Here is a 16960-nt window from a genome sequence, read left to right on the forward strand (position 1 = left end):
AAGTATTTGAAGGTCAACATATCAAAGGGACATTTTTTTTTACAGATATGCTTATAGCGTTGGACAAGGATGCATTGTTTTATGCATCATGAAGATAGACTAATACAAGAAATATTCTATTTCCCTAAGTTGAAGTTCAAGCTTGCATTTTTCACTCACGATTATGTTGCTAATGTGATAAACACAAATTTCCATCTGAGGTTAGAGCATGCTAGGTTGTTTATTGCTTACTACTAGTTTTGAAGGTGATTGATTTGATTATGGAAGCATAGGAGAGACAACTTACGTGTTGACAAATCACGGGCCTAATGGATCGTCCCAATTATTGATTTTGCATGTTCTTTTTGTTGAATATGATTGTTTTGTATTTAAAGTTTACTTACTCACAATATAGGTTTGCAAAACTTTGAACCATGACAATCTCTTGTTACTATTGAACATTATGAGAAATGAGGTGTGATCATGCATATATTAAGGTCTTTTGAGGTTTTTTGTTTGCTCGAGTTTGTTTTGTGCATAGTTAGAGAAGGTTTTGTTTCCTTTTGTTTTACTTTAGTTTGCTTTAGGTAGCTTAGTTGTTGGTCTTCCTTAAGTCATTAGGTTAAGAAGTTTGATTAGTTTAGTTTGGTTTGCTTTCCCTAGTTTAATTTGTTTGTGTTGTTGCTTGGTTTTAGTTTTCTTTGCGGGATCCTTCTATACAATTTCTTAGCAATGTTACCACTAGTGAAAAATCCTAAATTTTACTTTAGTGCCATTGTAATTCTCAAACCCATTATGAGCTTTACTGCTTATGAGCCAAATTGCAAAAATGTGAGCAAAGTAGTATCAAAAGAAAAGAGAACAAAAAATGAAAGATTAATTAAAGAATTTGGCTTTGGGAAGTTGCACATTTTTTCTTCAGGGTTATAGAATGCTTGGATGGCAAGAGAGCGATGCTCATGGGTGTTAGAGTAAACTCCTTGTCAAGTCTTTGGGCACCTACTAGTAGTGAGGCAATATCGGGGGTTCTTTTGAAGGACAACTCACACAACTCATCAGTTACAAACTTACAATGCATTCTAGGAGTGTCAATGGTCTTTTGAGATAGAAAGAATACATTTGCACACACTCAAATAATCAAAGATGAATTGTCTCAATCCAATTTGTGATTTTTCTCCCTTCTCGATTATATTTCTCAGTCATTTGATAGGTTTGTAGGAATTATTTGCAAGTTTTGAGTGTGGAATGAGTAGGACTTCATCATGGTTGGGTAGGACGAGATGCATGAGGGCAGAGAGGAGCCACTCCTAGAGCCACCCTTTCAGCTGCTATCAGAGTTTTGAGACTCCTGATCTTGATATGGAGGAGTACTTTGCGGGTGTGGTTGCTAGTGCCAAAGAGATAGTAGCTTTGGTTTGGTCTCGGGCTCGTGAGGGAGTGGATGAGCAGCTCTTGGCTTTCGTTACTAGAGGGTGTGCTTCAAAGTTTTCTCAATGTTTTCGAGCTAGTGGATGACCCATTACAGAGGCACTCGACATGTTGGATTATTGGAATTATCCTTAGGTACTGAAGGATAGCCACACCCAGGCCATGCTGAGGTAGATTGAGCGAATCTTCAGGGACGAATATTATGATGTCAGGAGGACTCAACATGTTCAGCAGGGGCTTTAGCTCAAAGGTTGGCAGCGGTAGTGACTAGGAATTAGATGGCTACCCAACTCTAGGAGGTGGAGGAGAGACTGGTATGGAAAGAGGATGAGGTATTCCAGCACCAGGATGAGTTGTGAGAGTTGGAGGCCCAATCAACCAAGGAGAGGAGTGATCGGGTAGTAGAGAAGGCACAAACTATTACTCAGTTGGAGAAGAATGGATGCAACAAGGCATGCTGGAGACTCGTCTAGTGAGTTCCATGGAGTTGGCAGCAAAGAAGTAGATCCTTGAAGTAGCTATGATGGTAAAGTAAACATTTGAGCATCGAATGATTGCGAAGCATAACCTTAACTACAGGACAAAGCAAGTGTATTGGCTTAGGGAGCAGTTGACAGCTTCTTCTTCAGGGATGCTTCCTTTGCACCCTTCCTACATGAATTTTTTTGTATCCAGTTGTTGTCCCATTTTTGCTGTGTGTTGTCGAGAGATGACTTTCTCTTTCTTTTTTTTTTTGGGGGGGGGAAAGATGTTGTTTGGCATAATTGTATTGTCATTGTTAAATATGTTGTCAGATGGTTAAGTACATCATTGTTTGTTAGTATACCTGAGGGGTGGGTAGTTATGGAATGTGACGATTCACTTCGCAACCCCGCGGGGTTTATATATGTACTCTCTCGGATGATATGTATGGCATCGTTATGCTTATCACTGTGCATGCAGTCATAATTGGATGTAAACTTGATTGGCATCAACTAAAGAGATGGCAGTTCTCTAATATTACATTGCTCTTTATTGTATCTGTTACATTTCTTCTATCTGTAGTATGCATTAATTCACTTTACCCGTAGTGGTAAACAAATTTTATTTTTTGCAAGTTTCCATCCTTCAAAAATCAGGGACACACATATTTTGGGTTGTGTATACACTATATGTTGCCAACATGGTGTTCTAACAATGTTGAATGGAAACCCATTTCCATAAATGCAACGTGCAGTGCTCTGGTCTGTAACTTCTCTGATATCATTTTTGAAGGCCTAAACCAAACCATTCTTTTCTTCAAAAGATGTGATATTGGTACAAAAGGATGTGTGTCCTCTGGTCTCGTGAAGCCATTGGAGGTTTCTACAAGATTATCTTGGCAAGAGGACGTGGAATAGCCTTTGACTTATTACCTTTCGTGTTGGCATCCTCTTGTTCTTCACATGAGCTAATGTTAGCTCCTTTGGCAACCCTTTTTATTTTGGGCCTTAAGCAAAAGTTTAAAGGGATGCTGTATAAGTGAGCTTTCACTCGAAAATATGATCTCTTAACTGTTCTGCACAATGGTGACACTACTAAAAAAAACCCTCTTGACCTGGAAGTTCTTGAATCATTGTTGTATGTCAGCAAAGAAGTGATACTGCATAAATCAACAAGAACCCCCATCATTTCAGGCAACAAACTAGAACTTCATGCTCGTATAATTTTAGCCACTCATTAGTATTTTTGTGGTTTGGCATATGTTTTATTATTGGCTGAGAGTATTTGTCTGTCATAATGTGTGTATTTATTGTCAATATTTAAGGGTGAGACTACTACCTATGTAGGATTTTTTGTGCTCTTCCTTCAGAAGTAGATTATGTCTCATATTTTAATGGATAGGGTTGAAGAGATGTGTTTGAGTCAAACAAGTAAAACATGTCAATGAAGATTTTTTTTTCCTAAACTCATAAAATCGTTAAGTGTATATGAAGAATCATGCAGGAAATTGAGCTAAACCTGAAATTGGATATCATGGCTAGTATGCCGTATTTTTTGTTGATCCAAGTAAAAAATTGAGCCTTTCTCAGAAAATATCATAGTGGCAGACCTGACATCAATGTCAAAAGATCTTTAGAGTTTCTTTACCTTTTAGCCATACAACGTATATCTTAATACAGACAACCCAATCTTTCTTAATATTTGTGGCAGATAAAAATAATAGTATCAATGGGTAGCAGTTCACATTTCTATTCTTTTTAGCCCTTTTAAAACTTTGTTGGCTAATGCCGTATTGTTGTTAACTTTTTCTTATTCTTGCAAGTATAGGTACTTATATATCATTTCAAAGGTGTGGTGGAGTGAGATTGTATCCAAAGCTAGGAAGGAAATGGAGGAAATAAGTGGAAATATAAAGCAACCTGAAGCTGATACTGCACTTGAAAGATGGCTGCCACCAAGCTTGGTGGACAAAATGCGGTCTATTGATTTGTGCTCTCAAGAAGAGATCTCCGGTGTTGGAGTTCATGGGTGTAGTCAAGAAGAAGATTTTTCACCTGAAACTGTATCTCAGATGTTGTGGGAAAATGGACAACTAAATTGCAGAATTCCCAATGGGTTTTACTCGGTTGTTCCAGTATGTACTTCTGATTTCCTTAATTACTCTTGAAACTTTGAAAGTAATATTATTTTTAATATAATTGCACCCTTTCGTCACTTTGGTAAGATTATGCAATGCTGTTTTCGTAAATGTTAGTTTTTTTTGTAACTACATTTCTTGAAGATGGGGAATAGCTATATTCCTTGAGGTTGTAGCATGAAGAAATTCAATGTTACACCAGGGTACTTGGTAGGGGTGGTTTTTTGCGTCTGCTTTGGTTAGAATGGTATTTAGTGTATGCAAGATTGTGAACTATTTTGGGTTGAAATCATTATGTGTTTTCTTGACAGCCATATGAAATTCTTAAATATATGTTGTAGTTTATTTTCTTTTGTGCTCTTTTTAAATTTATTTTTGGCTTAGTTGGAGATAAACAAGCTCTTAGCTGCTTTTGTTTTTCAACTACTGGGTTATGAAAGTTAAAATTTAGGATATGTATCTTAAAATCAGTTCGATTGGTGTATGCATTAAATACCTCCTGAGAATTAAATATCTTAAGACATGAGAATTATCTCAACATTTCTTGAAGATGGGGAATAGCTATAATCCTTGAGGTTGTAGCATGAAGAAATTCAATGTTACACCAGGGGTACTTGGTAGGGGTGGTTTTTCGCGTCTGCTTTGGTTGGAGTGGTATTTAATGTATGCAAGATTGTGAACTATTTTGGGTTGAAATCTTTATGTGTTATCTTGACAGCCATATGAAATTCTTAAATATATGTTGTAGTTTATTTGCTTTTGTGCTCTTTTTAAATTTATTTTTGGCTTAGTTGGAGATGAACAAGCTTTTAGCTGCTTTTGTTTTTCAACTACTGGGTTACAAAAGTTAAAATTTAGGATATCTTAAAATCAGTTCGATTGGTGTATGCATTAAATACCTCCTGACCTAGAAACATAAATTTTATGTATATACTACATACTCATATGTCTGTTTTTCATTAGGAGGTATTCAGTGTGTGTGTGTGTGTTCAGATGTATAAAGAAGTAAAAGCATGTGTATTTCTATATCCATATCTAGCCTTATGTGTATTATGGTGTCTTGGAAATTCATTGTATTGGTTATCCAAAACCATATCTATTATCATATTACTCTGGCCTTGTTTGAACTTTGTTAAGTACTTCGTCTTATACCAATTGGCAGTCAGACTGAATTAAGCAGCTTTTTTGTGATTATGAAAGTTGGCTTGGAATTGGATCCCGCCAATTTATGTGAGTTGTGATATCTGTACATGACCAAAAGCCTCCTTCATTCTTACGCTTAATGGAGTTTATGTTTAACATAGTTGGAAAAAAATAGAAAAAAGAAAATTGCAGGTTCTAACAAATTTGGCCTTTCTTCTCTAATTTTGGCTTCAGCCCATGTTTGAAAACAAAGCAAGTTAGGCTGTTTACTTTACACTGTTATATAGAGTGAACACAACAGAAAAATCTAAACAAGTTTTCTGAGAGGAAATGATGTAATTACACTAATTATAAAGCACCTTTAGTTAAGGTGAGAGGAAATTATTTAGAAATTGCCTTGTCAACCTTGTCTGTGTGATTTTGTACAACTTCCATTTTTGTAGTGTTGAGATTTAATCTATCGACGATTAGTGGAAACTCCTGACTTTTTGGCAATTATGCCAACTATGCTCTAAACAAGTCACATATACATCGTATAATATATAAATATTCTTACCAACTAATAGTTTGTTTACCATATAAATATGTTCGAATTGCAATCATTTACATGTTCTAACGTGGAAATTATTTATACATAAAAATATTAGAATCAACAAAATGCCACATATTGGTTGCAACTTATCCTTCCAAATCAATGAGGAAGGTATATATATCCATCTAAAAAAAATTAAAAAAGGCCATCAATAAAATCTGCAATGCATAAGTAGCAAGGAACAATGAAATGAATACACAGGTGATTAGGAACTTTAGCTCACTGCCACCAAGTCATTGGTTTTAAATAATTGCTCACGAAAACATGAGATAAGGGAATTCAAATGAAGGAGGAGGAACATTATTAACATACATGGAGAATAAAGGAATACATGCAGTAAAGTTGTCTTAATACAAAATGATACCAATTTAAGTGTTGAGACTTGGGAGCAAGTCAAAGTACCCCATTTCAATAGTACCAAGAAGGAGCCAGGTAAGTAGGTAGATAAGGTAAGAAAAAGGTATAAATCTATTTTAAAACCAAATTAGAATTATTTTATTTTCCATTTATATGTATAATGAGAATATTATTTCATTTCTTAAATGAAGGATTATATATATATATATAAGGGTTGTACTATAATGAATACATTATATTTAGGTTACTTGATCAATGCAATATCCTATGGAGAAAATAATTGATCATGAAATCTATAGTGTCAATATCAAAGATGGGTATAACCCCCATTTGTGTGACACAACCATGATTTCTGTACTCTTTGTAATGGTAGTATGAGAGATTGATTATCTCCATCTATTTGTCATGCCAAACGAATCTTTATAATGTTGGAATGAGAGATTAATGATCACCATCTGACCAACATGCCTAAGATTAAGGAATCTCTTTGATATTGGTATGTGAGACTAATACTCTCCATCTAACTAGTGTGCCTAAGATTGTCATCGTGTCTATAATGTCGGTATGTGAGGTTGATATAACCTTCATCTGATAGAGATTCATGAGATATATGTGCCAGAATATTATGAAGATGTCAACATATGCATATGTGATTGGCCTTGGATAGAGGATGCCCATACAAGAAGAACCTTAGGGGGTGCACTCCAGAGAAGATGGTTGAATAACGAAGGGTTAGGATTCCTGATCTAGAGACATCTTTAAGGTTGGGGTTAGGATAGAAGGTAGAATAGTATAATTAGACTAATTATTGTTTAAATTCTGACATGTGTTTTGGTGGCATTACATGTCTTATCTATTGGGGACATTACAATTGTATCAGAGAAATGATCTTGCCGTCCTGTAGTGTAAAGATGAACTAATCAATCTCTTTATTTAAAGGAAAGAAATATATAAACAAGATTGATAATATTCAAATATTTGGAGAAGTTGTAAAAAGGAAAAACATTTAAATTGATGATCACCACCAACTGATTCAAGTCATTCATCAAATAGATCTCATTGAACAAATTATCAATTGCAACAATAATACATTAAAAAATCATCCTATAAGGATCAATCATACATTCATCTTTAAAATATGAAACCATCAATCAAGCAATTTATGATGGCCTAAAATCAATTGAGAGACTTATTGAAATTGCTCCAACCTCGACATTATGAAATATATCAATTAGTCATCAAACATTAAATAGGAATCCATCCTGTTTTCACCAATCAGATTAGCATATAAACTCTTGATTATATCATTCAATTCAAACAAGGGAAATTGAACAAAGTTGTTTATCAAAATGCAAGGTTTTATTTAGATCTAATGATTCTAATGGAAATTGTAATTACATGAGGACAAGCAATTTTGGGAGGCTAGGACTGTTATAAACCCTCTAATAATAATTAATATTGAATGATATCACAATTTATAATAAGAAATTAAATTAGTTAAAGTAAATTATATATAAAGTATATTAATTGGATGATATATTACTAATTAATATATATTAGATGGCAATGAAGCAATTAAATAAGCAAGGATCAATTAATATTGAATAATTAAATAATCAAAAATAATTAACATGAATAAAAATAAATAATTAATAAAGTGAAGCTAATCCCCAAACGAATTAGTTAAGTCAATCCTCTAAACAAACCATATTTACATCTTATAATATTTAAATATTCTTACCAACTAATAATTTCTTTACCATATAAATATGTTATAATTGCAAGAATCATTTACATGCTCTAATGTGGAAATTATTTACGCATAATAATAAAATTAATAAATATACCATAATCAACAAAAGACCACATATTGGTTGCAACTTATCCTTCCAAATCGATGAGGAAGGTATATATCTATCTAAAAAAGAATTAAAAAAGGCCATCAATAAAATCTGCGATGTTTAAGGAGTAAGGAACAATGGAATCAATACACAGGTGATTAGGAACTTTAGCTCGCTGCCACCAAGTCACAGGTTATAAATAATCTCTGATCAAAACATGAGATAATAGAATTTAAATAAAGGAGTAGGAACATTATTTACACACGTGGAGGATAAAGGAATAAATGCAGCAAAGTTATCCTAATACAAAATGATACCAATTTAAGTGTTTGGAGACTTGGGAGCAAGTCAAAAGTACCCCCTATCAAGAGTACCAAGAAGGTTCCATGTAAGTGTTGAATCTAGAGCTTAAGAAATCAATGATGAAAACAACAATAATAAAGAGCCAAAAATGAACTAACAAATGCCAGAAATATCCTAGGAAAACCCTTCTAGAATGAAGGGAGAAACCCAACCACACAACATAAAATATCATTTTATTGATCATAAAAGTTCGGGTGTTCAATGCCTATTGCTTAATGTGATATAAATAACTTAAGGAGAAACTTTTCACATTCCAGCCAAAGGTCTCTTCAAATTGCCAAAATGAGACTATTTATTACAAAAGCAATAACAACTCTTTGAGTTTCCATGCCTCAATGCATGTCGAATGACACATGTCATTATATTTAATATTACAATTTAAACATAAGTGTCCTTTTCAGCTGAATTTAACAATGACGGTAATAATGTTCATATTTCCAGAAATAAAGATCTCTATCGCAGCTACCATCTTCAACACTCCCTCTTAGCTAGAGAGAGATTTTTAACTGAACAATCACACAAAACTACAACCAAAATGTTAATGATAAAATCTCATCCCATATATCCTATAAGATTCATGAAAACCTGTAACAATCAATCATAATCATGGAATCACTCAACATGAAACCTTGTAACAATTACTCATATTCATGAAATCACTCAACATGAAAACCTTTAACAATTACTCATATTCATGGAATCACTCAATATGAAAAGATTTGCAAGACTCGTAGCTAATCCTTTATTCATGGACTCTCTCAACATGAACTGTCATGGAATCTCTCAACATGACATCCAACTCCCATCACGGAATCTCTCAACATGATGACATCATGGACTCTCTCAACATGATGTTCACTATCGTATAGTGAAAGAGTTGTTATAGCTGATCTTACAATCTCATTTATTCACACAAGAATAGAAATATGCATAACAGAATAAGACTTAGTTCCATTTAAGCCAAATTTTACAAATACCATAAGCATCACAAGCATATATGACAATGAAGGGAATTCCATAAGCATTCCCTCTTAATTATGAAGCCTCCCTCTAAAGCTAATATTTCCCTTTAAAGCTCAACATCTCCCAAGACAACTTATTGCCTTTCTTGTTGCATCCTGCAACGAAGAGAAATTAAATGATTTTATCATAAAGATTAATTGAGGACTATTTTGATCATTAGAAAATAGAAAAAGAAATCCCTCTCTCAAGCTGAAACATTTCCTTCCAGATGCAAAGTAGCACTCTCATCTTAATACTTCTTGTTGCATTTTGCAATTAAGAGAGGAAAATCAATATACTAATTCAAAAACGTTATGATCTATATAAAAATAATTTTCCTCTATGTTGGTGAAAAACCATTATTCTCTTTTTGTAGCATCATAATTTTAAAATAACCTACACTAATCAGATCAATATTCAAGGAAGAAAAGCTTAGCTCTTTGATTTTCTCCAATGTTATTATTAGCCTTATCAACTTCTGACAGGGCTTCCTCTACATTTTTATTCAATGCATCAAAGTTTGGAACTCACAAGACACATATTGCAGACTTCGATGACTTTTATATAGATTCTCCACTTTAATCCCAATTCTTTACTTGACGTCTTTAAAACATATTTGCTTTCGGAATCATGCAGAGCATGCATGTCCCAAGACATTAAGAACAATAGTCGTATCATGAACAAGAGTCTCAAATAATACAACCACCATTACAAAACATATATAGGAAAGGTAGAGATTATAAAGACTCCCTCTCTGCAACATCTACTACATGGTAGTCAAAGCTTACAACCAGTAGCTCGTCAATTACTATACAATTGAATGCACAAAATGGCCTGAGATCATTCCTCATGAATGACAACACTCATCAATCTGAATCCTCCACAGTTGTGTTTTCGGCAAGAAAACGTCGATAATCAAGAGAGAACATAGGTACTACCTTGGTACTTAGGTAATGATGCTCCATGCATGTTTCCGGTCATCATAAGAAATGACTTCTTTAAGCCGTTACAAAGAAGTTCTGTGACACATCATTCTGTAACCTCATGAACATGATTAGCAAAGAACACAATTGAAGATTTAAAGAAACGTGGAAAATCACGGATATTGAAGTAAAAGAATTTAGACAAAGTGGCCAACATCGTCAGGAATTATTGTGAAATTGATGATGTTCTACAATCGACTTATTTGGCTTGAATATCATCGCACATTCATTTTTCACGAGATGCTCTCAATTGTTATTTGAAATGTCTCAAGCAAATGAAGTGATAGTTGCACTACATGGAATTCTGCTGTGATAGTTGCTCATGCATAATACAACATAGAACATTATATCATATGACTCTCATTTCACTACAGAGAGCAATAATCATCCAAGACAACGCTTTAAGAAATATCAACTTTCCTTCAAATTTCTCCCAACACAAAGTTTCGTAACTCCCAAAGGCTAATTGCGATTGACATTGCACAATTGTGCTTAGCGCATGAACAAACTTAACAGGTAATTAAGAGAGTAAGAATAAAATGCGACGATGGAGGAGATGCTTGCATATTCACATTAATGCCTTAATGCCATGCAACAACTGAGTGGACGGTTATGATGATGAATGATTTCCATTTGCCATATACCATATGAAGCTTCGAATGATACTCAGGATTAAAATAAATAAGAAAAACAAAGACTCGAATGATATGCGATATCATATGGAGTGAAAAATAACTCTCAAGAGAACATGCTACCTCACGAGTGTTGAAGAAGATGAGTCGTCGGAGACACAAATCTAATACTCTTGATAACCAAGCCACCCAAAATATAGATCAAAATTGAAGCTAGGTTCTTATTTGACCCTTGCAAGGAAAGTAAAAAAAAATGGAGCCATGTCATCCAATGACAGGGACAAGCAATACTAAAATGAAAATAAGAGATGTCCAACAAAGAGAGAGAGACAATCTCAAAAAAGAGATCTGAAGCAATACTCTTGAAAACGATAAAGCCTAATATAAGACTAAAAGCAAACTGAGAGTATATCCATCGAACACAATGTGATATAAGTTCCGATAATATTACCTAATCAATCCAACTTTCTTGAAGTGATACCTTACCTTGACAGCCGCATGCCTCATTAATTTGAGGCATAACACAGAGCCCACAACCCAAGTGCCCAACATTGTCATGGAAGGCAGAAAATAGGTATGCTCTTACACACATGAAGGGTGATAAAGCATTTCCAGATTCTATATCCCAACAAATCACATGATCCTGATATCAGATTGTCAATGCACAAGAAAGGTAAAATATACAATGAGATTTAAAATTAATGCTGATATCAGAGTTTAAATCTGGAAAAGCCTAGAATTAGTTTTAAAAAACACCCGATGACAGAACAAAATGCATTCAGAAACACCAATCATGAACTGATAAACAAGATACTCAATAGGGATAAAACCCTTATCATAATTTATGCATGCAACAGAATGAGACACAACCAGAGGGAGAATAACCAATACATAGATTCCTTTCATTGCTGTTATCAAAACTAGGCTTTGATACCATGTTGAATCTAGAGCTTTAGAAATCAATGATGAAAAAAACAATAATAAAGAGCCAAAAGAGAACCAACAAACCCCAAAAATATCCTGGGAAAACCCTTCTAGAATGAAGGGAAAAACCCAACCACACAATATAAAATATTGTTTTGTTGATCATAAAAGTTTGAGTGTTCAATGCCTAGTGCTTAATGTGATATAAATACCTTAAGGAGAAACTCTTCACATTCCAACCGAAGGTCTTTCCAAATTCCCAAAACAAAAGTCTTTATTACAAAAACATTAACAACTCTTTGAGTTTCCATGCCTCAAGGCATGTTGAATGACACATGTCATTATATTTAATATTACAATTTAAACATAAGTGACCGTTTAAGCCGAACGTAACAATAACGGTATTAACATTCATATTTCCAAAGATAAAGATTCTATCGCAGCTACCATCTTCAACAGCAAGTAGGTAGATAAGGTAAGAAAAAGGTGTAAATCTATTCTAAAACCAAATTAAACTATTTTGTATTTCATTTTTATATATAAAGAGAATATTATTTCATTTCTAAAATGAACGATTCTATATATATATAAAAACATAAGGGTTTTTCTATAATGAATACATTATGTATGTTTATATTCATTTATATAAATGCATATATAAATGAAAAATGATGACATTTTGAAGATAAATAATGTTATGCTTATTTAGGTTACTTGATCAATGCAATTCCTTATGGAGAAAAGAATTGATTAGAAACTCTATTGTGTTAGTGTCAATGATGCGTGTGACCCCCATTTGGCTGACAAAACTATGATTTCTATACTCTTTGTAATGTTGGTATGATAGATTGATTATCTCCATTTGACCGACATGCCTAACAGATCTCTGTAATGTTGGTATAAGAGATTAATGATCTCAATCTAACTAACATGCTTGAGATTAAGGAAAATCTATTTATCGGTGTGTGAGACTTATACTCTCCATCTGACTAGTGTGCCTGGGATTGTCATCCTCTCTATAATGTCGTTATGTGAGGTTGATATAACCTCCGTTTGATTGACATGCTTGAGTTAGATGTGCCAGATTATTCTAATGATGCTAGCATATGCATATGTGATTTGACTTGGATAGAGGATGCCCATCCATGAAGAACTTTAGGGGGTGCACTCTAGAGAAGACAGTTGAATAATGAAGGGTTAGGAGACCCGATCTGGAGAAGTATTTAAGGTTGGGGTTAGGATAGAGGGTAGAATAGTATAATTAGACTTATAATTGTTTAAATTTGACATTTGTTTTGCTGAAATAACATGTCTCATCTAGTTGGGAGAATACAATGGTATCAGAGAAATGATCTTGCCATCCTATCTGTTTATTTAAAGGAAAGAAATATATAAATGAGTTTGATAATATTTAAATATTCAGAAAAGTTGTTAAAGGAAAAACATTTAAATTAAAATGATCATCAGCAACTCTTTCAAGTCATTCGTCAAATAGATCTCATTGAACAAATGATCAATTGCAGCAACAATACATAAAAAAAATCATTCTATAAGGATCAATCATACATTGATCTTTCAAATATGGACCATCAATCAAACAATTTATGATGGCCTAAAATCAATTGAGACTCATTGAAATTGCTCCAACCTAGACATTATGAAACAGAAATATATCAATCATTCTTCAAACATTAAAATGAAATCCATCCTATTTTCACCAATCTGATTAGAATATGAACTCTTGGTTATATCATTCAATTCAAACAAAGGAATTTGAACATTGAGATCTAATGATTCAAATGAAAATTGTAATTGTTTGAGGACAAGCAATTTTGGGAGGTTAGGACTATAATACCCCCTCTAATAATATTGATTAATATTAAATGATATCACAATTTATAATAAGAAATTAAATTAGTTAAAATAAATTCTTTATAAAGTATATAAATGGGATGACTAATGGATTTTTTTTTTTTTTTTTTTTGGATCGATAATAAGATATTTTATTAATTCAAAAGAAATTACATAATCTTCATACATTAACCTTTCCAAGGTTCACCATTCTACCATTGAGTCTAAACCTTCCCCACTACTTACATAAATTTCTTCACTATAGCCAACTACTTTCATTACAAGTCTTTACATTCAAACATAATAACTACATTCTACATACTTTAAACCTTAAACATAATCTGCTACATGGGGCCACCTTGTTACCTGCAAAACCCGACCATTTCAAAAGGCATCCTTCGCATGTTTCTGCCTTCCCTTGCCATACAACTTGCCTTTGGAAAACTCCCCACGGTTGCTACCTTCCTCTATGGTTTTCCTTACCACCAACTAGAGCCAGAAAATCGAGCTTCCATTTACCCTTTCGGCTGCTTTCGTTCATGCCTGGAGGCGACAAAAAGGATATGGCCTCTATCGTCAAAACCAAAAAACCATCCATCAAGTCTTACCTTCGCCCTCTGCTGGCCCCTCTTTCCGACCGCCGCTTGCTTGGCACTACCACATTGAAGGGCTCATTTCGGTGCTGCGCCTTGCCCTCCATGATTGCAGTTTTCAGGGCGTTCCACGCTACCCGACGCTCATTCACATAGGCCTCTTTCTCCTTATATCCTCGCGGCTAGTTCACAAACGGCATGATTCCTTTCTCCTTGCCTTCCTCCTCATTTGCATAACCCTTCGAGAAATTGAAGGCCCAGCCCGGATGGGCCCACTCCAACCATGCATCCATGTTTGGGATTAACTCCTCTTCAAACAATTCCTTCATAACCCATTCCACTACTCTTTCATGCTCTCCAACTTCTAGGCCCCAGGCCATCGTCATCACAGCTATATCAACTTGTGCTTTCCATCGATGCTCCGAATCCTGGAAAAGGGGGCCCAATGTGTTTTGCAACGCGCCCACCACAGCCTGCGTCGCACATTTTACCATCTTCTTCAGCCTATGATCCGCTACTCGCCCAAATAACGCCTTTTGCTGTCGCTAAGTTTTGAATGTAAAAGATGGCTCCATCTCTGTTAGACACACTTTCCTTCTGCAATTACAATCCCCTTCAAATTTACACTTAAAGAATGACATATGCCGTGCCTTTTTAAAGGCAATTAAAATCTTTCCAATCATTAAAACTACCTGCGGGCACCTTACTTAAAAGATTTCGCACGGGATTCATCGGACGGCCTGAGTTGTCTTTTACATCATTGCTGACAGTCCTCTTTTATTCTTGCGATTTATGATGTTAAAAAGTTTACCTTTTGAGTTTTTCTTTTCAATCCTTAATGTCTGCTCATTAATTGTTAAAGCCCATTTTGAAAGCATATCGGCCTCCTGATTTCCTTCTCTATTTATATACGTAATTTTAAAATCTTCAAAATTATTCAATTCCTGCTCTATGTTGTTAATAATAGGTTGTAGATGGCATGCCTTTACGCTCAATTTCGATATTGCCTGCACTGTGATCAGAGAGTCCCCTTCCAGATGTATTTTTTTTAACCCTTCCATTCTAGCTATTTGAACTGCTAATAATGCTGCTTGGCATTCTGCTATGTTATTCGTTCCATATGGGAGTTTTTTCGCTCCTACTAATAAAAGGTGCCCTCTGTCATCTTTAAAAACAATCCCAATTCCTGAATCCCCTGGATTGCCTTTTGCTGCTCCATCAAAATTCACTTTGACCCAGCTTTCCTGTGGAGTAACCCATTCAACTGCCTTCTTCTTTGTTTTGCTACTGCTTGTTACCAAAGCTCCTGAGGGTGATTTGAATCTAATCCCCGGCCAAGTATTCTGTATTTGTCTATCATCTCGTGTGAATGGAATTTTCATAGCTTGTTTCCTTGTAGCCGACACACTGACTGTTTCTTCTATTGCATTAATAATTCTGCTTATGCATCTCCTCAGACTTTCTTTTTCTCCTCTAAAGATTCTCCTATTTCTCTCCTTCCACAACTCCCAGATTATCAAAGATGGTGCTACTATCCATATACTTGATAAGGTTGATTTCCCAGCTATCCTTGGCCATCCATCCAAGGCTTCCCTTATCGTTTGAGCTCTTGGCCCTTGCCAACTTAATTTGAATTGAACTATATCCCAACATTTTTTAGCATATTGGCATTGAATTAAAAGATGGTCAATGTCTTCCTCTTGTTTCTCACATAGAGGACATCTGGATGGACCATTAGATGGCAATGAAGTAATTAAATAAGAAAGGATCAATTAATATTGAATAATTAAATAATAAAAAATAAACCAACATGAATAAAATAATATTAATAAAGGGAAATTATTCCCCAGACAAACTAATTAAGTCAATCCTTTAAACAAATCACATATACATCTTAATATTTAAATATTCTTACCAAATAATAATTTCATTACCATATAAATATGGTCCAATCGCAAGAATCATTTACACGTTCTAATGTGAAAGTTATTTATACAAAATAATAAATATATATTAAAATCAGCAAAACACCACATATTGGTCGCAACTTATTGTTCCAAACTGACGAGGAAGGTATATGTATCCATCTAAAAAAGAATATAAAGTAGCAAGGAACAATGAAATCAATACACATGTGATTAGGAACTTTAGCTCGCTGCCACCAAGTCATTGGTTATAAATAATTGCTGACCAAACCATGAGATAAGGGAATTCAAATAAAGGAGGAGGAATATTATTAACATATGTGGCAAATAAAATGAATAAATGCAGCAAAGTTATATTATTAGAAAACGGTACCAGTTTTAAGTGTTTGGAGATTTGGGAGCAAGTCAAAGTATCCCCTTTCAAGAGTACCAAGAAGGAGCCACGTATGTGGGTAGATAAGGTAAGAAAAGGGTATAAGTCTATTTTAAAAACAAATTAAATTATTTTATTATTCATTTCTATGTATAATGAGAATATTATTCATTCCTAAAATGAAGTATTATATATATATATATAAAAATGCATATATATATGAAAAATGATGACATTTCCAAGATAAATAATGTTATGTTTATTTATGTTACTTGATCAATGCAATTTCTTATGTAGAAAAGAATTGATCATAAGCTCTATTTTTAGTATTAGAGATGGGTGTAACCTCCATATGGCTGACACAACTATGATTTC

The 16960-nt window shown here is 34.2% G+C and overlaps 1 protein-coding gene across 3 annotated transcripts in view; it reads left to right on the top strand.

The window, feature by feature from the left end:
• The window catches only part of LOC149566727 (putative serine/threonine-protein kinase SIS8), a 256215-nt gene that overhangs the window by 61903 nt on the left and 177352 nt on the right, over positions 1 to 16960 (top strand). For all 3 annotated transcript variants that reach the window (XM_089820069.1, XM_089820068.1, XM_089820070.1), the window contains one exon: positions 3697 to 4003. In XM_089820069.1, the coding sequence (XP_089676195.1) occupies positions 3697 to 4003 (307 nt within the window). The remainder of the gene's footprint in view (positions 1 to 3696; positions 4004 to 16960) is intronic.

Source organism: Cupressus sempervirens, chromosome 3 (genome assembly GCF_028749045.1).
Source record: "Cupressus sempervirens isolate cs-2001-9-10 chromosome 3, ASM2874904v1, whole genome shotgun sequence".
Taxonomy (NCBI): domain Eukaryota; kingdom Viridiplantae; phylum Streptophyta; class Pinopsida; order Cupressales; family Cupressaceae; genus Cupressus; species Cupressus sempervirens.